Genomic DNA, 22,364 nt, shown 5'->3' with positions numbered 1-22,364 from the left:
ATGAATAAATTAATTAAATTCTCTGGCCACCATGTGAACCAAATTATAGTCTGATCCTTGATGGAGTGCGTGAAATTAACTTTTGACCTAGAAAGCTGAGGACTATGTTTCGGTAGGTTCAGCATATCCATGCTAGATGTGATATGGTCTGTCTCTAACTCTTTATAAAGCAAATTAAAGCTATATATTGCCATTGGTATTGGACCAGTTTGCCTGGCCACCTTTCCGAGTACGTAAGTGGAGATCTACCCATTTTCTTTTTTAGCCCTAAGACAAATTCCATTCATCAAATCAAAAGCTACATCTCATCATGCTTACCTTACAAAGTCTGGAGTGATCGACCAGATCATGGAGCAATGGTTTTGGATGGCAAAGTTGTTAGCCCATGGGCCAGAGTCTATTACACGAATGAGATGTGAAAAGAGAGACATTGGGCAACGAGGATCTGCCCAAGTTTATAAGCTTGAGAGTTGAAATATTGTAAAATAAAGTTTTGATTGAAATTAAGAAATGGGGTGCATTTAAAAGCTCAAAGTACCAACCCATGGGTCTTCATGCATGTGATTTGGTAACGAATACATTGTTTGAGCATCTTTTGAAATGAGCCATGTCAATATATATTAATACCAGCGGCCCCTGTGCGGTGTATAGAATTGGACTTAAAATTTATTGTGCTATGGAGCTATACAATCCATGGGTAGGGATGGCAATTTTCTCCATCCCTACCAAGTACCTGGCCTCCCCAATCAGGTGGGGATGGGATGGAGATTGTCTTAACGGGGACAGGGTGGGGATGGAATTAATAGGAATACCTAATTGGGGATGGGAAGTGAAGTCCACACCATGCCCTAATCCTGATTATTTATATTAAATATATAATGTTATTTATATTATATATATAATATCAAAATATATTTAAAATATTATTTGCATTTTAATGTTTCCTTTGTTTTAAATAAATACCTTTATAAAAACAAACTTTTAGTAAAAAAGTTTAGGGGATTCACGTTCCTGATAGGGATGCAAGCTAAAATTTTTTATAAGGATTAATTTAAAACTCGAGGTTGGGATGTGGAGTATAAGCCCCGCCCCAAACCCGTCCATTGCCATTCTGACTCCACCCCAACCCCAATTATTTATATTAAATATATGCGTATATGTGCATATATAATATTATTTATGTTATTTATAATATTGTTTTATTATATATATCAAAATATGTTTAAAATATTATTTGCATTTTAATTTTTCCTTTGTTTTAAATAAATATCTTTCTAAAAACAAACTTTTAATCAAAAAATTCAAGGGATTCAGGTACCTGATAGGGAAGCCCTCTCTATCGAGGACTGGGGATGTAGGCTAAAATTTTTGACATGGATTAATTTAAAACTCAAGGTCGGGATGGAGTATGATCCTTGCCCCAAACCTGCCCATTGCCATTCCTACCCTGGGGATCATCCCCTAAACCCATAACACCCCCCAAACCCATAAATATAGTTCCATTAATTATGGTAATTATAAATGTAGTATCCGATACTTATGGAAATAATTAAAATTTTCCAATTATTTATTTGTAAAATTGGAAGTTTTATAATTTAAGTTTCACTAAATTAAAAAAATCACTAATTATTGCTCAAAATTAAATTATAGTAAATATCAAAATTACTGAAAATATAAAAAATAAATTTATATTTATTGAAATTAATTTTCCACTAAAAAGTTAGTGAATTTTCTAATTATTGTTTGATAATATCATTAAATATTAATAAATTGGTCAAAATTACTGATAATATCAATAACTACTTATTGCTAAAAATTACTGATAATTTTTAATTATTAAATTTGTATTTATTAATACTATAATTAATTATTATTTTTTTTTGTAGTTATTGATTTGAATAATTAATTTTCAAAAAATTCTGAAATTAAATTACCAAAATCAGTAATTTTCAGAAAGTAATTCTTAGTAATTAAAATTTTCAATTTACCAGAATTATGAAAAATTATAGTTTAGGTGTTGACATTTACTAAATAATATTCAATAATATCAGTAATTATTGAAAATATAAAAGATACTTCAAAAATTAATTTAACTACCCAAATTAATTTAATTAATTAATTTACCCACATTTTTTTTGGATGATTTATAATATAAATTAAGAGGTGTTTTAGGAGAAATTTTAGGAGGGGGTTGAGCTGATTGGTAACATCTGAGAAAGAGACTTGGAGTGGAACTCTAGTGAAGAAGAGAGGGATGCCACGTGGCAATATAGATTAAGATGTGTTTTAGGAAGAATTTTAGGTGGGAGGGGGTTGGCTAAGTGATTGAAAACATGACGGAGAGATTTGGAGTGGCCCTCTAGTGTAGAAGAGAGGGCTGCGACATGGCTACATGAAAATGCTAGGAAGGGGCAAGGGAGAAAGGAGAGAAGAGAAAAGAAGAAATGGGAGAAGGAAAAGTCTGCTAACATGGGACCTAATCGGTTTATAATATAGTATAGATTACAGCAGCAATAAGCATAGACCTAAGGGGGTTGTTAATTAATTTGCTCTTGATGAAGTTGCCAGGTGGAATAGTTTAATTAGCAATATATATCGACCAGAGCTGTTTGATAAAAGCCACTACCTAACGTAGCTTAGCTAGGATTGGATTTGATAGTTGATAGTTGATGTAAGCATGCGGATTTCTTCACATTTCCTCAGTACGAAGGCAGTCAAGGCACCTTTTATTTTGTGATACGCACGTTGAATGAGCACTGGGGCTAGAGCTAGCACAGATTTAATGTTCAAGCAAACATCTTCTTGGGTGTGGGTGCTCTAGGAAGATTCTAATCTACAACTACTGATGGTGCTGATCACAAGGAAGTCTTTTGTATTTGATTATATATTTATATCAGTGCACACGCTTACGCAACTATGTGTCTTCTAATTAGCATCCAAATCCATTAATTAACGAGCATTAAGCAGGACCACATCCACTTAACAAAGCAAAAGAAGAATTGAAAGAAAAAGGACTGAGAAATATGAAAGCTAGCTACTACCCATCTTCATTATCAGACTATAGGTTAATTACAGGCTTCAGCTTTGCTTTCTTTCTATATCTCACATTTGACGACTCTGGTATTCGACCCTTAATTAAATTATATTGAAATTGAATAGCCAAAGGAGAAAGATAAATTAAAAAGCTATATTTATTACTTGATCATCATTTTGGTGTGTATATTGCCTGTACATCTATTCTGTAATTAAACAAATTCCTAGTTTGGTTTCTCTCGGGTATCACCCATGAAGACAAAAATGTATAGAGAGAGAGAAAAAGAGAGGAGATGGTGGATGACGCTTATGAACATTAACATTGGTTTGCCCTAGTGATCTTCAGTCTCTTCACAGTGGTCAAGAACATCCTGGTAAAGGAAAAGAAGAGCCAATTGAATAAATATTAGATTTAATTAGATTTAGAGTACTGAAAACCAGAGAAACAGACCAAGAAGGTGAAGAGGTTGAACTTACTCCCAAGGAACATCTCCCACCATCATCCAATCTCCTTCCTTATCTTCATAGGTTAACACATGATCATTGCCTGAAAGAACCTCATCGATATCAGGGCCTGTATCAAGAATTTAATCTCTAAATTAAAATTAAGAACGTAGAGGAATCCTTAATTACTTTTTAAATTAAACCATAGGGACTAATATAATTAAGATTAACTATCAGAAAAAATCGCATAAATGTTTTGTATTCTGCAGTGTGATAAACAAATAATTAGATTAGATTGAGTCATAGAATCAATCCAAACTCAGATCTTTAATCTCTTTATCCATGTCTCAGTCTCACTGATCTTCACTTACAGAGGATGGTCGTCCTGAACATTTGGCTAAGAGTTCTGACTAGGCTATCATAATTATTGTGAGCAAACAGATCCAATTTCCTTCCAATCGGAATTCCTTCCATGTAGACCTTGACAAACAATGTGGAGTGTTGCCGGTTATTTCCTTTCTCTGCAATCGTACACCGCAGGAGAGGTTTAAGCGATGGCCAATCGGATGGTTGCTCCCTGTTATCCAATAAATAAATAAGAGGATGCCGCAGTAGAATTTAGAATGAAATCATATGTGCAAAACTGAATAATATTGGAAGAATTTCTAGCAGAAGAGAAAAAGGTGAAAAAAGAAAAATCAGGTGCAGCAACTTATAGGGGAATGAAGCGCCGCTAAAACAAGGGAATAAAGAAGTAGAAGGAATGAATAAGAATGATTGATTGAATGAGATCATGACTGATGGGTTTTGGTTCTAATTGAAATTCCAGCACCGTTATAGATCAAAAGAGAGAAAGAAAGAAAGAAATGAAATGGGTATTAGTACAAAGCTTGAAAAAGGAAAAATAGTAGAAGGGTTTGAGTTTGTTGAATCTAACCTTGAATTGGATGATGAGTCATCAGGTTGAGAGGTTGAAATGCTGAGTCCAAGTCTTAGATCGGTACTGAGGTCTCTCTTTGGTTGAGGAAGAGAAGAAGTTGCAGAGGAAATAGACGGGTGATTGCTGCTATCAATTGATGAAGATGAAGAGTTGGTAATCTTGCCCATTGCAGCGTTCGTCTGATAAAATTAGAGAAACAGAGAAAGAGAGAGAGAGAGAGGGCCGCCACCTTAGGCTTAAATAGGGGATGAAGAGAGAAAGAGAGAGAGAGCAGAGAGGAATATCGACAGACTCGTTGGGTTGAATTGTCGTTAGGGTGGCCGACATTTACACGTGGCATATACTCTCAGGCTCTCTTAATGTAATCGGGTCGGCTATTCGCTGTCCCTCCTATTACTGTTATTTAGCTTGGAAGCTGAAACCTCCTCTCTATTCTTCTCCTCTTTTTCTTCATTCTTCTGATTTTTTTTTTTAGTTTAGTTTTGGCGTGGGGCTTATGACTTAGACAAGTTGATGGTCCAAACAAGGAAGTTTTCAAATATAAAAATTTGATTTGATTGAATGATCTCAACCGTCGATGGGGGGTGAAAAGTAAAACCTGTATTAGGAAGTGAATAGATACATGAGCTCGTAGGGGTGTGGGAGACCACTACACACTACAGTGATGATATACTGACATGAATCGGACGTCCTTGTTCCTTTAATTCTTGCTGTGAACTCCCTTAAATCCCTGTCTCCTTAGATATATGCTACTCCACATGGAGTAATATTAATTAGAGTAGTTCATAGACATAGATGACATAGAGTGCTGATAATATAACAGTATGGCAGTAGTACTAGTTTTGTGGGTACATGTCCTCAACAACATTAACATGCATGCCATCAACATTAAGGATTTGCGACACTTGGGGCTCAACGCCGTGGCTTGTTATCATATTTCACAAATTTGAAGACAAATGGCACAAAGCCGGGATATCATCACAGAAATTAATATTGTCTTTGTTTGCTTGGCAGTAGCAACCAGCAGCAGATCTGGACTGACGACTCCTACCAGCCCATATGCATCACCAACCGACAGACGGCCGGGACTAACTTGTTCACTGTCTTTGCCTCTCTGCTGCTGCTTTGAGCCTTTTTAGGGTGGTAAGTATGGTAGTTGGTGAATGAATATTGGTGATGTTCCCAATTCTCAATTCCCAATTCCCAATCCTGGCCGCCTTCATCATGATGGGGTGGTGGTCTTGAGATGGTTTCATTTGGAGTCATGGAGTGGGATGGTGGGCGCGTAGCCTCACTTCTTCATGAATGTGTTTATAAGTTATAACTTAGTGGCCCGGCCCCTTGAATCCTTTGAGCATACCAAAGCACCCCATGAATCCCACAGGCGTTTAGTTTGTTTATGATGAATATGACATATACACTACCTTTGCTTGGTTGGCTAATATTCTTGATTTAGTCGTTCTCAATTCAGTTTCGAGTTTGGACCATATCTATTCTTTATAAATATATTTGTTTTCTCGATTCATGAATGCAAAGAGTAATTCAATTTTTTTTTTTTTTTTTTTTATGTTTGTTTGAAATTTGTACAAAATATGGATTTCATTATTAAAAATGTCTTAATCATTACATTTTTGTATGACAACAAAACACTTACAAATGTGAATCAAGGTTCATAAATACCCCGATTCAGTGTTTAATTTGCAAACAAACGCAGCCTTAATTTCCAGATTTTAGTGGTAGAGTAATTTGGGGGGTTGGCTGATTTGACTTGGTATTTTCTTCCATCTATCTCGTTCTACGAGACCCCGACGACTCTAAAATAATTTCATTTCATTATAAAGATAAGATGAAGCGATTTTCAATCAAATCTTTTCCGGCCGGTGGTGGTGGTGGTGATGGTGGGGAGGAGGGGTTAAATTAATTTGGTTGGTTATCGAGTTAAACAATGTGAAGGGAACTGCAATTGTCAAATTGATCTTTGCTTCTTCAACAATAATAAATCAAATTAAAGCAAAATGGTACATGAGCACGGGTTGAAGTGAGTCACATGGGTCTTGAGTCTTGACCCCAGAATGAACAAATTCTAATTAAGCACCATGTGTACGTAATATGAATGTCTCGTCAGTAAGGTGGCACAGCATGTAATAAATGTAGGTAAAAGAGGTCCTGTCCGGGTCACAATATTGACTCAGCCTACATATAATGCCAATTTTGTGTTAGCTATTTTAGGGGTGTTTTCTCAACGTGAAGTGTGTTTGTTGTACAATTTTACTTAATTTGTTACGTGTAGCAAAATAAATTGGTTATATTAAAACAAAAGCATAGAAAACTTGATATTCTTAGTAATACATGTTTTTTTTTTCTTCAAAAGTTCAAATAAAAAGCATACTCTTGAATATATCTCTGTTTGAAGGAACATGTTTTTGATCTGGTTATTTAATACCATGTTTCATAAATCATATAATTTATATATTACAAAACATATTATTGTTTTAAAAACTTGTTTTTTTAGGGATAACTAAACTGCACTGCTCCTTAGAAATATGAAATTACAGTCCCCTCCTACTCTACTATTAGCCCCTATAAATCACATGTGTTCGTGAATTCGACATCAATCCACAGTCGGGATTCATTCAATTTGTATGGTGGAACTAAGAATTTTTTTTTATTTTTTTTTATTTGCTGATGTTACTATTTTAGAAACAGATGAAAAACCAAACTAGTCAAGGGGTATATAGAACATTCTCTTAGTCTCTTTGAAAATAAAGCTCTTCTCGTGCATTGCAGTGACATGGAAATAGGGGTACAAATGGACTGGTTTTGGATATTATTTAGACAGATTAAATGGACCAACAAGATAAATTGAATTGGACCAGCCTAGACTCAATGCTCCAAAATATCTATTGGATTGGATTGGACCTGATCCATCTATAATAGATTTATATTGGATTGGATCAGATTGAACCAATATCCAATCCATTGCTAAAAGATAAGAATACAGATGTCAATAAACCAACTTTGAATTGGAACCAATCAAAATTAAAATCAATTTAAATAAATTAGAGGGTCCAAACATTTAACATTTGGTTATAGTATAAAGGCAACTACTTTCGAAAAGAAAAAAAATAATACCAAAAGCTTAGTTTGTATCCAATTCCAATCTACCCCCTCCCAAGACCCAGATATCTTCGGCCAACATTGGGACATTGGCTAATGGCCTTTTATACTAATCTGATGAACAGATAATAGATAGATATTCTATGTTGAAAGCTATATACATCTGTGAATATCATCAATAAGATTACATTCATTGTATATATGCAATTGGTTTTTAAATTCTTTGGTCGATGAGAATCCAAGTAGTGCTGGTTTGGTTTTCTTTGAAAGTTCCAAAAAAAAAGTAAGATAGAGATAAGTGTGTGGGGACTACTTGCTAGGGACAAGGGACAAGTAAGCATTTAACTCTCCATCTCCTTTATGAAGTTCAGATGAACAACTCTGTCGACTGTAGCCAAGGCTGGACACTCGCTTTCTGTATAGCCTGACTGACCAGCTACACCGCTATAGACTATAGTAACAGGAGGAGGTTTGGTATATATCCACATCTCTTAGACTATTGAGACAATAAATAAATAAAGCAGTTAGAGCTTCAAAATATTTGGTTTTCTAACATGTCTATATGAGTGTGTGCAACGCCAAACACAACGAAGTAAGTTTATGTGAAAGTAGTGGATTTTAGCGAGCTCCAGGCTTTGAGAAATTAATGGACACAGGGTCGTCGATAATGGAGACCATATATATATATATGGGTTACGAGAAACCATGATGAATTCGATTAGATTTTAACCATAAGTTGCATAAATGTTCAATATATCACTCCATCGAGTCACGTAGGGAAGAAAATAAATAATACATTATTAATTAAGGAGGTTTAGCTAGATAATGTTTGTATGCTCGATATTGACCAGATTAAGATTATTAAATTAAGATCTATCTATCGCATACTCTACTCGTATAATAAAAAAAATTAATTAATTAAATGGCATGTATCCATAATTTAAAAAAAAAAATGATCAGTAGTAATTCATTAGTGAAATATATATGAAATGCTAGGAGACCTTATCTTCTCCACCATGGCGGATACAACGCATGATTACTGATTGCAGAGTTCTTCTCCAAAATTTCCCTCTTGGCTCAGTGAGCTTTATCCCGAGGAACCCCAATCAAGTGGGCCATATCCTGGATAAATTTGGCTTAAATCTTCAAAATGTTCACACCCGGTTGGTGTGCCTCGATTTTTTCTCTGATTGTATTTCTTTTGACTGCTCTCTGAGTTCCCTTAATGAATTCACCTTATTAGGCTTCAAAAAAAAGCAAATGAACTCAAAATTAATTTCTCTCAAAATAAAAGGGAGAGAGAGAGAATGGTTTTTATTTTATTTTTTGAGAATGGGGTTGTAAGGTAAGATTGATATTGTTTTTTTTTTTATCAGTTAACTGAATTGAGAATGTTGTTTATAGGTTATTGAGAGAGCAAGAGACAATAAAGGACATGGGGTTTGAACTTTTGAAACCTGGGGGTTAGAAAAGTGAATTCTTAGGAGGTTGCTGTTGGTGGGGGTTGTCTGATAATGAGGCCTTGTAAACTAATCTCAAACACCTCCTAAAAGAAAGACATGAGAGCGACTCTAGGAGACATGCACTCAACTCAATCCCTGAAATGGGGGAAGGGGGGAATAGGAAAATGGAATTGTACTCTCTCTCTCTCATTGTTTCACAGTAACCATGGTCCATGAACGTGTGAGAAGCAGAGAGTAGATGCCATCACATATAAAGGACTTCTGGCCTCTGAAAGCCAAGGGGGTTCAAATTAATTCAAAGATCAGAAAGTTGAGGGATGTTAATGAAATTCACGCAGTATATTATTAATCCCTCAAATGCTTTTGCTTTGTGGCCTTACTAGTAAAGGTTTTCATTCTCTTCCTACTGAAGCTTCATATCTAACAGGATAGCGCGTGCTTTAATTCTAGAAGTAGATGAGTCATGAGCCAAAACAAGCCACCTTTAAACAGGTCAAAATTCCCTTACATTCTTCTGTTCCCTGTTGCCCATATAAGGGGAAACAAGTTGTCTAGCTTGCTCCTGAAGAAAGCTCAGATGGTGTGGAGAAGATTTGGGTTATAACAAACAAGGGAAAGAAAGTAAAGTCGGTTGTTTCCCCTCCCCTATGTTGCTTCCCTTGCCCATCTTTCTCTTGCTCCAATGACTTCAATTTTAATTTGTGGCGCAATGCACTTTGTGTACAATTCAAGCATATCTGTCTCTCTCTCATCCAAATACCCAAAGACCAGAGACCACAGAGAGTGAGAGGGGGACTAGTTTGAAATGTCAAGTTAAGGGGAGGAAGCCAGAAAGAAGCATCGTAGGAGGCGCCCCATCGCCCATTGTCCAGGCCCCTATGGACCACCCTCCCAACATCTCATCACATTGCCCCCCATACTCCCGTACATTGCTTTTATTTTAATAATATAACTGCAATTTCATAAAGCCCACTAGAAACCTCTCTTTCACTTTCTTTACTTTCTTCTCTCCCAAGCTGTGGATTCCATTTGGTTTCATCATGTCTAATCCTTGGGGTTCGGTTTACCCCCTTTATTTGCTAGAACTTTTATTCTTAGTCAAACTTGGTAATACAGTTGATGGATTCCCACAGTCAAGCACCAAGCTGGTTAGTTTCCATGAGTTGTTTGGGAGTAGGGGTGTCAATGGACCGATTTTGGATTGAACTCCAATCAAATCAAAATCAATTTAGATAGATTGGATGGACCAACAAGACATATTGGATTGGATTCAACCTGGTCCATCTGTAATGTATTTATATTGGATTAGGTTGAATTGAGTCAATATCTAATCCATTGATAGAAGATAAGAATATAGGTGTCAATGGACCAGGCTTGAGTTAGAACTAATCTAAATAAAACAAATTTGAATAGATTAAAGCCGTCCAAACATTGAATTGGACCAATCCAAAATATTCATTGGAGTAGACTGAACCTGATCCATTTGTAATGGACTCACATTGGACCGGATCGGATTAGACCCAATTCAGTCCAATTGACCCCGTAGGGAGGCGCATGGGCATGAACCCATTTAATTTCTTTGGATTTTACACCAACAGTTGAAAGCTTTTTTCTTTTTTAAATAATGGCAATTTGGCAAAGCAGAGCTGCATCAGTCTAGGTCTAGGGCTTCATTACAGTCTACAGGACCCATAAACTGTGGAATGTCAATGGGGATCTCATCAACAGCTTCAGCATGCTTTGGGTACTAACCTGAACCCGTCAAATAGTTAATAGATTTATAGAGCTAAGCCGGGGCAATGTCGGGCTATGAAACCATATAACATAAGATAATATAAAGACTATAAGAGATTAAAGAAATGTTTATAATAAAATAAGGGGGATAAAGGGAAATAAAAAACGATTTCCAAATTGGTCAAGTACGGCCTTTCTCTACATACCTTTTACCTATTTCTGTCACGTTGAGAAATGATGTGGGATATCCAGAAAGTATGGGGGACCCACCGTGATGAAATATGTCTCCAATTAATTAACACGTAACATTGTTGCCAAAGTTTATTGTATTGGAGTTCTGTCGATTTTTTTTTTCCCAAAATGTGAGAAGAAAAGAAAATGGAGACTTGAAATTCAAGTGAGGTTGTTCGCCAATATGTACGATTTTATATTTTCAACACAACAAATATTGTAGCTTGCTGATGTGACAGTTGTTTTTGCTTGAACTTTTAAGAAACAAAATCTTATGTACAGACAAACACCCCCCTAAAGTTGCAATGCAGATTGCAGAAGATTAATGGGTTGTGTACGTAACCTCACTAAACAGACTCGATTAGAAGGCAAACCCATCCACCAAAGCAAGAAATCGAATATGCAATGTTTTGGATTTCAAAATGCAAACAAAAGCCACACGTTGAAGCATGTGATGGGCCAATAAATCCATCTCGCATTCTAACTAAGTTTCCAAAGTTCTACAGTACCTCATATTGGGCACCTTAGCACCTCAGGCTGGAGTGGCGGTTTAGATCAACCATCTGGTTCAAGAAGGAATTTATTTTCAAAAGTGACTAAAAGATCTTACGTTCAGTTTTGAAGTTCAAATACAAATATATAGAGTGCAAAATCTTATATTTTGTATCATTTTGTATGTATTTGGAAATTTGGAAATTTGTATTTGTACTCTTATGTTTGGTTGCAGTGCAAATTTATTTGCACTAGTACAAATGCATGAGACTGTAAATTAAAAAAAAAAGAAATGCAAATTCTTGTTTTAATTTCCTTCATTTGTACTACAATCAAACAAAATAAACTAAAGTTTGAAACAAAAATAGGTCAGAATTTACACTCTAATCATTTACACTGCCATGGTTTTGCATCAGTGCAAATTTATTTGCATTGCAATCAAACACAGCCTAAATAACTAACTGGCATTACAGGCAGAATCAATATTGTGGCCCAGACTAGACCTCTTTTTACATACTTTTATCATGTTCTACGACCTTACTGCCAAAACATTAATTACAGATGGGTGGCTAAACTAGAATTTGTTCATTCTGGGGCCAAGCCCATGTGACACTTGAAGCAGTTCCTGACCCTTCAAACTAGAATGATTTTCACATGGCTTGTAAAACAGCTCAACGCTTGGAGTGACTTTTAGGCACTGGTAGATGATGACTTCTTGAGCTCATACTTGAAAATCCAAATAAGGTTATAGGAGTTCCAATAAAATGGAATGACTGGCTTAGAATATAAACTGGTTTCTAGTTTTACGAATATTCTGCCAGTGACTCCACTTAGATCTGATTAAGTGGACAATAATAAAAATGATGTCATTTTGGATGAAGCATGTGTGGATTCAAGTTCTACCAAATCAAAACTGAGATGATTACATTCAAGGTGAATTCTAGACAGGTAATTATGGTCGTTGGCTTAAACCAATATAAGACAAACAACATAATCCGTCTCACAAAATTGATACTGCCCAAAACTTCTCCTGTCCTCTTATTTCACCCGATGCCATATCCTTTTATACCCAATTGCCAAAAAAAAAAAAAAAAAATTAAAGACTCTAGCCTCTATCCAACATGATTTCACTTACACAAATACTTGGACAAGAAAGTAGACACTTCCTCTGCACTTTCATAAGCACCCTCTACGCATCGGCCCAGTGCAACACCAGACACATAGTTGCCACCAAGAAACAGCCCTTGAAATCCACCACTCTCAAGAGCAACTTTGGAAGCTTCAAGAAGATCCAGATGACCAGTCAAGAATTGGGGAATGGCCTGTGGCCATACTCTAACGCCAAGAACAAAGGGGTCCTCTGCGTTTGGATTTATAAGCATCTTCCTCAGATCCCGGTTGACTGCCTCTACAAGGTCGCTCTTAGTCTGCAGTCATCAATTTATATTAGGAAACATAGAAAACAAGATGGCTCATGGAATAAACTTTGAAGAATTATGACAAACCACAAGCAGAAAAAAAAAATAAAGAACATATAATACAAGCCAAAAAACACTCCGGACTAGGCTCAGTTTTCCCTGATGGCACCATGGGCCAGCCTTAGGTCTAATAATGAGAATCAATGTATAGCTTTAACTGGACAACTAACTAGTGATGAGCTTGACCTGCACTGCATATCCCAAGATTGGATAAAGGAGATTGTGAGTTTGGAAACCAGCATAAATATATTTTCCATGAACATAAGTCTGAAATATTGATCCTTGAGGAGAATGGCAAGCATGTATAATGCCTCACATGTATCATGCCTCGTATGATTGATGTAAGGCTTTATCTGGTTGAATATAGGAACCAACCCTGCTTCTGTACAGTAGTCATGTGCAACTACACAAGGACTATACTTGTTTTCACCCATGAGAAATGATTTTGGTTCTTCAGTTATTGGGTTAACTCAAACTTTCCTTTACCCAAATGAGGGGCAACCCTCAGATTCCTAATTAGCTCATCCCTACAGACCTGCTGATGAATCTGTAGTGGAGATGGTTGAGTAACATAATAAATGAAATTCTAAAAAATCATTCAACTGCGCTTGTTTGAGGTGTAAATGCAAACATGTACGGTGGAAATCAATCATGCACCAGTTTAGGTGAATGCAAATGGGGACTGAATTATCAGACCCATTTGCATCCACTTCGTTTGGTAACCAACGATGCAAAGAGGCTCCTATTGGGCATGACGGAAGATGTAAACTGAAATCTACCATTAAAGCTGTGAACTGAAATGGTTTCCTCGCAGGACGAATAGCTTAGAGCGCCACACCTCAGTCTCTCCATGCTTGCATCTGTTTCTGCAGAGACGAGAGAGACAGAGAGAGAAAGAGAGAGAAAGATGGAGAGAGAGAGAGAGAGAGCTCTGAACCGGAACTGGAATATTGTTATCTGTCACCGATGGTAGAGAAGGTAGATGCAAGGTGACCATTGTATCATATCCAATGGGAAGAAGAGAGGAGATGAAACAAGTTTTTACTTGGATGGAGAAGAAGATAAGGTTTTACATCAATTTTATTTATTTATTTACTAGTAATTAAGCACATGCGTTGCATGTGAGAAAATTTTCTTCATATTAATTACTTGAATTTTAGATATATCATAGTTAAGATAGAAATTGAAAATTAACAAAAGTAACAATATGGTTAAAAATAAACTTAAATGCTTATAGCAAATAACAACTATTATTCTTATTATTATTATTATTATTATTATTATTATTATTATTATTATTATTATTATTATTGTTGTTGTTGTTGTTGTTGTTGTTGTTGTTGTTGTTGTAAAATTTTGTATTGCATTTTTATCATAAATAAAAATAACTTTTATTTTAACAATTATTTTTATTTAATATGATGAATATATAATACCAAAAACGTTCTCAAATGTTTTCGAAAAAATTCTATACATTTTCATTTTTGGTGTTCTATCTTTTTTTTAAATATTTATTATTCAATTATGACATCATGGGTTTCTTTGAAAAGTTGGATAGACAAGGAAAGAATGGTTATAAATTACTTCACGAAGCTCTTTAAGGAAGATTGGAAAAAAAGACCTCTGCCAGAGGGAGTTAATTTCAAAAGAATTCTTGAGGACCAACAAAGATGCTTGGAAGCTCCTTTTTCGGAAGAGGAAGTTTGGTAGGTGATAAAGAATCTAGATCCAGAGAAGTCCCCGGGTCCGGACGGACTTTATTTTACAAAAGCTATTGGGAAGTGGTGAAATTAGATGTGATGCAGGTTTTCCAAGATTTCCATAGGAATGCCTCATTGGAAAGAAGCCTGAATGCCACATTCATCTCTTTGATCCCGAAAATTGAAGGAGATACAAACTTGAAGGATTTCAGACCTATTAGCCTCCTGAACAGCTTCTAAAAGATTTTGGCCAAGGTTTTGGCAAAGAGGTTGAAAAAGGTGTTGCCAAGTGTGATCTCTCAAAATCAGTTTGCGTTTGTCCCCGGTTGTCAAATGATGGACAGTGTCTTGGTAGCCAATGAATTAATTAATTCAAGGTTAAGGGAGGGAAATCCAGGCTTGCTTTGCAAACTTGACCTCGACAAGGCCTATGACAATGTCAATTGGAGATGTTTGGACTGCGTGTAGGATAAAATGAATTTTGGGCAGACTTGGGGGAACTGGATAAAAGTTTGTCACCTCTCCTAAGTTTTCAGTCATCCTAAATGGCCAATCAATAGGATTTTTTAAAAATTCTTAGGGGCTCAGACAAGGAGACCTTCTCTCCCCTCTTTTGTTCATTTGTGTGATGGAAATACTTACAATTTTCATTCAAAAAACAGGGGAGGGGTGATTGAAGGGCTTTGAGGTGGTGCCAGGAGGGGAGAAGGTTCAGGTACTGCAATTTGCAGATGACACCTTATGTTTTATGGAAGCCAATGAAGAACACTTAGACCTATTAGTGGGAATTCTAAGCTGGTTGGAAGTGGTGACAGGACTGAAAGTTAATTCGAGTAAAAGCTGTTTGATCCCAGTGGGAAAAGTGGAAAATGCAGAGGTCTTGGCAGAGAGATTAGCTTGTCAGGTGGGGTTCCTTCCAATAAAGTATATGGGACTCCCACTAGGAGCAAAATGCACTTCTGCATTGATCTGGGAACCAGTCTTAGAGCAGCTAGAAAAGAAATTGGCAACTTGGAAGGCTAAATATTTGTCCTTGGGGGGGCAAAATTACCCTGTTAAAAAGCTCCTTATCCAACTTGCCAGCATTTTATCTCTGCTTATTCCCAATTCCAAGCAAAGTGGCCCAAAGAATTGAGAGGTGCAAAGGGACTTTTTATGGAAAGGTTGGGAGGAGGATAGGAAGAAAATCCACTTGGTGAGTTGGGAGAAGGTGTGCTCTCCAAAAAGTAAAGGAGGTTTGGGTATTAGGTGAATGAGGACCTTTAATAAAGCTCTTCTTGGGAAATGGATCCGGAGGTTTGGGTTGGAAAGAAACCACTGGTGGAGGAAGTTAATAGAAACAAAATACAACACAGATAGAGGAGATTGGATCACCACTTCTTCTCCCCCATCCTTAGGCTGTTCGGTATGGAGGAAAATAATGGACACTCTTCCCATTCTCAATAGAGGTTTAAGCCCCAACCTTGGGAAGGGTGACAGGCTGTCCTTCTGGAAAGATCCCTGGTGTGAAAACACTCCTCTTTCAGAGTTATTCCCACATCTATTCTAGTTAGCAAGCCATCAAGATGCAGTTATTGCTGAATGTTATGAGGTGGTGGGGAACTCAGTAGCCCGGTGCCCTTCTTTCAAAAGGAATTTTCAGGATTGGGAAATTCTTGTCCTGGCTGGTCTACTCGATCTGCTGTCTCTTCAACCCCTAAATCTGCTCAAAGAAGACAGATGGTCCTGGACTTGGAGTACAGATGGCCTCTTCTCAGTCAAGTCATTTGCCACTCACTTGACAATGAGTACTTCAGAAGATATGTCTGCTTCCAGAATCTGGAATCCAACCTCTCCCTCAAAAATCAATGCTCTAATGTGGGCTGCAGTTCTAGACAGGTGTTTAACTAAAGCCCACCTATGTAAGAGAGGGGTTCATATTCAGGACCAGATGTGTGTGTTATGTGGTCAAGGAGTGGAAGATAGCAGTCATCTGTTTCTGCACTGCTCAATATCTGCTAGAATTTGGAATCACTTTCTTGGTTCGGTGGGTCTTGCCTGGTCAATGCCAGCTTCGGTGAAGGAGATGATGTGGAGCTGGGGATTACAGGGATTGTCAAAGCTTGCTTCAGTAGTGTGGATGTCCATTCCGCTGCAATTATCAGTACCATTTGGGCAGAAAGGAACAAAAGACTATTTCAGAATATCTATAAGGATCTAGAAGACCTAATATCTATTTCTTTTGGAAAGCTGATTTCTTGGGTCTCAGCTTCGAAGGGAATTCAGGCCGCTCAGTTGGGGGCTAGGCCGAATTCTAGGAGCCTATGGCATCTGTAATTTTGCTATGTTTGGGTTGTTTTCCCTTCTAAGGTGTTTAGTTGGGGGGGGGAGGGGGGCTTTGTACTAGTATTTTCTATCAATAAAATTACATTACCCTTTCTCAAAAAAAATTTAAAATTAGGCTACAAGTTGGTCCATAAACCAACAAAACTCTGACAACCAGCTCTACATTTCAAATTATAAAAACCCTTGCCATGTCATCGGAGGCTTATGCGGTTGTTGCCAACATAGGACTCTTAATCCATATTGGACACAACAAAAAGCTTATACCGAAATTGCCCTTTAATGTTAGGTGATTGAAAAAATAAAAAAGGGTTTTTAGTCTCTCTCTCTCTCTCTCTCTCTCTCTCTCACACACACACACACACAATCATCTTTATCTGCTCAATGACTGTGTGATTTGAAAATAAATAAAAATGGTTTTTGGTTTCTATATTTACATTCTCTATATCAATATCTCTCTCTACTTATCGTTCTCTTTCTCAGTCAATCTCTCCTTCCTTAATTTCTATTATTTTCCCTCAGTTTTTCTCTCGCTCCCTCTCTCGTTCTTTTTTTTTTATTTTCTTACACACTTATATGTTAATCAGATTGCATAAAAGAACATGAGACCAACTTGGTATGGTTCAAAAATCATTACACCAATTTGATAAAAATTCACAAGAAACTCTTGTCTATGAAATTTACACCAATTGGAGAATGATAGAGATTGAGGGAGAAGGTGATATTGACCAAGAGGGAGAGTAAGGAAGAAGAAAATGAGAGATTGAGGGAGAACGATAGAGAGAGAGAGAGAGGGGTTTTGATTTGGCTATATACCAAAGCTGAAAGAGTAGGAGAGATAGGAGCGAGAGATCAAGAGATGACTGTGAGAGTGTGAGAAGGGAGGAAGATCAAGAGATAGATGGATTGGGAGAGATTGAAAACCTATTTTTGGTATAGGCTTTTTGTTGTGTCCAACATGGACTAAGAGTCCCATGTTGGCAACAGCCATATAATCCTTCGATAACATGGCAGGTTTTTTTTTATAATTTGAAATGTAGAGCCAGTTGTCAGAGTTTTGTTCGTTTCTATACAAACCTACAACCTAAAATTAAATGTACAACCAACTTTGACTATAACTTTGACTATAACGTTCCCTTTAGATTATATATTTCATTTACATTATATAAAATATTTTTTACTTATTGCACTAAATTTTTGTTTGTTTGTGGTATCATTTGACTCAATACACTAACCAACTATCTAAAAAAGAAAAATAGTTTGATTTCTAGGTTGACATTAAATTTTGTATTACATTTCCATCATTGATAAAATTATTTCTTATGTATAAAACTTATTTTTGTTCAATATAATGAATGCACAATATTAGATGTGTACCCAATATTTTATTTTTTATAAATATATAACATTAGATATGTGCCCAAAATTTTCTTTATCTTTTTTTTTTTTTGTGATTCTTTGTATTTTCTATTATTAAAAAAATTATTATTGACTATGACATCATTTCATTTCTAGGTAGGTTTTAAATTTAGCATTTCATTTTCATCATTAATAAAAATACTTCTTACATTTCATAGTTATTTATTTTAATTTTTTATTATTTAATTATGGCATTATTTATTATTAATCCATTTGACCCTCAAATGGTCGAGTTTCTTGCCCACCACTAGGAGGGAAGAAAAGGGTTTTGTTTTCAAATTACTTTCCAAAATATTTACTTTTATACTATTAAAATTAATATTATGGATTTAATAGAAACATTCCTCATTTATTATACTTATTATTGTTTAATATGTATGTTAAAAAGTTTTCAATTTTTTTAATTTCTATTTTTTCATTTTATCTATTTTTGAATTTCATTATTTAATCGTGACAACATGGATTGACCCATTTGACCCAAAATGATTTAATTTCTTACCATCACCTAGATGAAAACACTATTTTTGTTGGGTAGACTTTAAAATTATAAGTTTTTACGTTATTGGAATTATTAATTTATTAACTATTTAATTAATAAAACTTAATGATGAGAAAAAACAAAAATGACCTAAATATATGATTCAATGAACATGAATGCAAGTTAATAACTTAAAATTACCTCTTTTAAACTCATTTAATATCAAGAACCGATTACCCTATTTGCCCTCATTTTTTATCAATAAATTTAAATATAGAGGGGTAAATTTTGTCCTTAGAAAAGTAGGAATCTGCTGAATTAAAAAATATGAAAGAAAGTAGTTTCTTGAAGAGAGGAGGAAAGAAGGAGAAGAAGAGAAGTTGAAAAGAAAAGAGAGCAATAATCTGACCTTATAGGGCGGCAAAACATAAAACAGCATATATAACACTCAAAGAACATAATAAAATTTGGAATCACATAACTACTGTGGTCCTCAAAGTGTCTATCAACTTCAATGTGTTTTGTCCTATCATGCTGAATTGGATTGTGGGCAATATTGATTGCAGCCTGGTTGTCACAGTATAACATCATAGGTTCCTCTACTTTCACCCTAATCTCACTCAAAAGAGATCTAACCCAAAGAAGTTCTGAGACACCATGAGCCATGGGTCTATACTCAGCCTCTACACTTGACCTTGCCATAACCGCTTGCTTCTTACTCTTCCAGGAGATCAAGTTTCCACCTACAAAGGTACACACTCCTGATGTAGACCTCCTGTCATCTAAGCATCTTGCCCAGTCTGCATCTGTATAGGATTCTAGCTTCAGATTCTCATTATTTGAGAAAAGAATGCCTCTGCCAAGGTGCTTTTTCAGATATGCAAGTATTCTCTCAATAGTTTCCCAGTGCTGAACCCGAGGTGCATGCATGTACTGACTCACAACACTGACAGTATAAGAAATATTTGGTCGTGTCATACACAAATACAGTAGTTGGCCCACCATTCTTTAATATCTCCCTAGATCCTCTGCCAATTCACCATCCACACCATTAATTCTGTGATTTGGATCAATAGGAGTGGTTGCTGGTTTGGTCCCCAGCTTCCCAGTCTCTCACAGTAGGTCAAGTACATACTTTCTCTGTGAAATGAAGATCCCATGCTTGGATCTTGCAACTTCAATCCCTAAGAAGTATTTGAGCTCACCAAGATCTTTGATCTCAAATTCTTGCTGCAATGATTTTTGAGATCATCAATCTCCTCCAGATCATTTACTGTTACCACTATATCATCCACATACACAATCAGAATTGACACCAAAGCATCTCTCCTCTTCACAAAGAGGGTGTGATCAGATTGTGTCTGTGTGTATCCAAAACGGACGAGTGCCACTTTGAACCTGTCAAACCAAGCCCTAGGTGACTATTTCAGTCCATACAAAGATTTTCTTAGTCTGCACACCTTTCCTTTACCAACATTTTCATAAAAGCCTGCTGGAATGTCCATATATACCTCCTCTTGTAAGTCACCATTGAGGAAAGCATTTTTGACATCAAGCTGGAACAAGGGCCATGAATAGGTGGCTGCTAGAGATAAAATGATACAAACTGAACTCATCTTAGCTACTGGTGAAAAGGTTTCCAGATAATCAACACCATAGGTCTGAGTATACCCTTTTGCTACCAACCTTGCCTTGTGCCTTGTACCTCTCTATCTTGCCATCGGCCTTATACTTCACTATGAATACCATCAACATCCGATTGTCTCCTTGTCTGGGGGGAGATCAACTATTTCCCAAGTTTGGTTTTTGACCAAAGCATCCATCTCATCTTGCATGGCTGTTTTACACTCAAGTTTGGAGAGAGCCTCAATAACATTCCTGGGCATAGACACAGAATCCAAGGAAGAAAGAAAAGCACGGTAAGAGGGTGATAAGGAACTGTAGGAAAGATGGTGTGAAATGCAGTGGGCTGTACACTTTGTCTTCCCCTTACGAAGTGCAATGGGAAGATCAAGGTCAGTGGGATCAGCTGCAACAATGGTGTTAGGGACAGAAACATTATCATCAGAAAACATAACAGGCTCAGGCTCAAGAGGAATACCTGGAACTGTATCTGTCGAATCTGGAGTTTCAGAAGGACTGACAGAGAGTGGTGTGGGTCGAGAATGTGTGGAGTCAACCATCATCTGCCGACACTGATATTGCTATGAGTCTACCCATAGTGGCTCAGGTAATGAAACCGGAGGTGCAGGTGCTGGCTAAACTGATGGTGCAGGTGGTGACTGAACTGATGTAGATGCTGGCTAGGGGTGTTCACGAGTCGGGTTGGGTCGGTTTATTGGGGTTTTCCCAATCGACCCGACCTGGTTGGGTTACTTGAGGTGGAAACCGAAACCGACCCACTAATAGGCCAAACCGACTTGGTCGATTTGAGTTGGATTGGGTCGGTTTCGGTCGGTTTCGGTTTTGCTTCTGTACAAAAGGACACCTAATTGAATTCTAATTGTAATTGCCTAATGGGTTGCCTATTTGGTGTAAAAGATTATAGAAAGTTAGAAACTAGGATAGATTGCCTATTCTAATTGTAATTGCCTAATGGGCCTTCTAGTTCTAGTAGAAGACTAGTAATAGTTAAGTAGGAAATCACTCAAACTAGGAACTACCGAACTAGTAGAAGACTAGTTCGGTTCGGGTCGGGTTGGTTTCGGTTTTCACACAAGAAGACCGAAACCGGCCCGATATATCGGTTTACATATTTGCCCAACCCGAAACCGACTGGTACTGATGAAAACCCGGCCGACTCAGGTTGGGTCGGTTCGGGTTGGTCGGTTTGGTCGGGTTGGGCATTCCTATGAACAGCCCTAATGCTGGCTAAATAGATGGAGGCACCACAGAAACAGGAAGAGGAACAGATTGTGAGTTCTCCCCAAAACTCTCCCCCTGAGGAGAACCACTCGAGAAGAAGAATGTGGATTCAAAAAAGGTAACATCCATAGTGACAAATCTGCTCCTCGACGCTGGGTCATAACAGCAATACCCCATTTGGTTCTGAGCATACCCAAGAAAAACACATTTCATGGCCTTAGGATCCAATTTCTTGCGATGAGGGCCAAGAATGTGAACAAAAGAAACACAACCAAAAACTCTCAGAGGTATATGAAATAACTCTCCATCTGGAAAAAGAAGGCTAAAGGCACCTTAAACCCCAAAGTCCGTGAAGGAACACGGTTAATCACATTTATGGCTGTAAGAACTGCATCTCCCCAGAACTGCATAGGAACTGAAGCACACACCATAAGACTCCTTGCCACCTCCACAATGTGTATGTTTTTCCTCTCAGCAACTCCATTCTGTTGCGATGTATATGCAAAACTCCTCTGATGAACTACATCATGTTCTAAGAGATACATGGTTAAGTCCTTCTCAAAGTACTCACTGGCATTATCTGATCTAAAAGCCTTAGTTCTCACTCCAAATTGTGTGAGAACCATTAGGTGGAATTGTCGTACTAAG

At 36.9% G+C, this 22,364-nt stretch overlaps 2 protein-coding genes across 3 annotated transcripts in view; both read right to left on the bottom strand.

Annotated features, from left to right (window-relative positions):
- Positions 1 to 3,173: 3,173 nt before the first annotated feature.
- IAA31 (indole-3-acetic acid inducible 31) lies at positions 3,174 to 4,840 on the bottom strand. Of its 2 annotated transcripts, none has more exons than XM_088982682.1 (4): positions 4,415 to 4,840; positions 3,849 to 4,054; positions 3,511 to 3,607; positions 3,174 to 3,404 (listed from the first exon to the last, which is right to left on the bottom strand). In XM_088982682.1, the coding sequence occupies exons 1-4, from the start codon at positions 4,582 to 4,584 to the stop codon at positions 3,350 to 3,352; spliced, it is 528 nt and encodes a 175-aa protein (XP_088838808.1). In that variant the 5' UTR covers positions 4,585 to 4,840; the 3' UTR covers positions 3,174 to 3,349. The 2 variants fall into 2 exon arrangements, with proteins under 2 accessions (XP_088838808.1, XP_088838809.1); XM_088982683.1 differs by having other exon boundaries at positions 3,511 to 3,580; positions 4,415 to 4,665.
- A 7,511-nt stretch (positions 4,841 to 12,351) lies between these two features.
- LOC148860939 (Flavin containing amine oxidoreductase family) overlaps positions 12,352 to 22,364 on the bottom strand; it is a 31,716-nt gene continuing 21,703 nt past the window's right edge. The window contains exon 9 of the mRNA XM_088941791.1: positions 12,352 to 12,881. Coding sequence (XP_088797917.1) covers positions 12,582 to 12,881 — 300 coding nt within the window. The 3' untranslated portion in view covers positions 12,352 to 12,581. The remainder of the gene's footprint in view (positions 12,882 to 22,364) is intronic.

The sequence above is a fragment of the Nelumbo lutea genome, chromosome 4 (genome assembly GCF_056320005.1).
Source record: "Nelumbo lutea isolate HS-2025 chromosome 4, American lotus-T2T, whole genome shotgun sequence".
In the NCBI taxonomy this organism is placed as follows: Eukaryota; Viridiplantae; Streptophyta; class Magnoliopsida; order Proteales; family Nelumbonaceae; genus Nelumbo; species Nelumbo lutea.
Note: the sequence above shows the minus strand (reverse complement) of the source record. Positions and strands in the feature narration are given on the sequence as shown.

Bases quoted from the DNA above. Each gene is read 5' to 3' on its own strand.
- IAA31 (XM_088982682.1), bottom strand. From the start codon at position 4,584: ATGGGCAAGATTACCAACTCTTCATCTTCATCAATTGATAGCAGCAAT. The intron at 4,055-4,414 runs GTTAGATTCAAC...ATTGGATAACAG, and splicing joins GACTCATCATCCAATTCAAG to GGAGCAACCATCCGATTGGC. The intron at 3,608-3,848 runs GTAAGTGAAGAT...TTCTTGATACAG, and splicing joins GTTCAGGACGACCATCCTCT to GCCCTGATATCGATGAGGTT.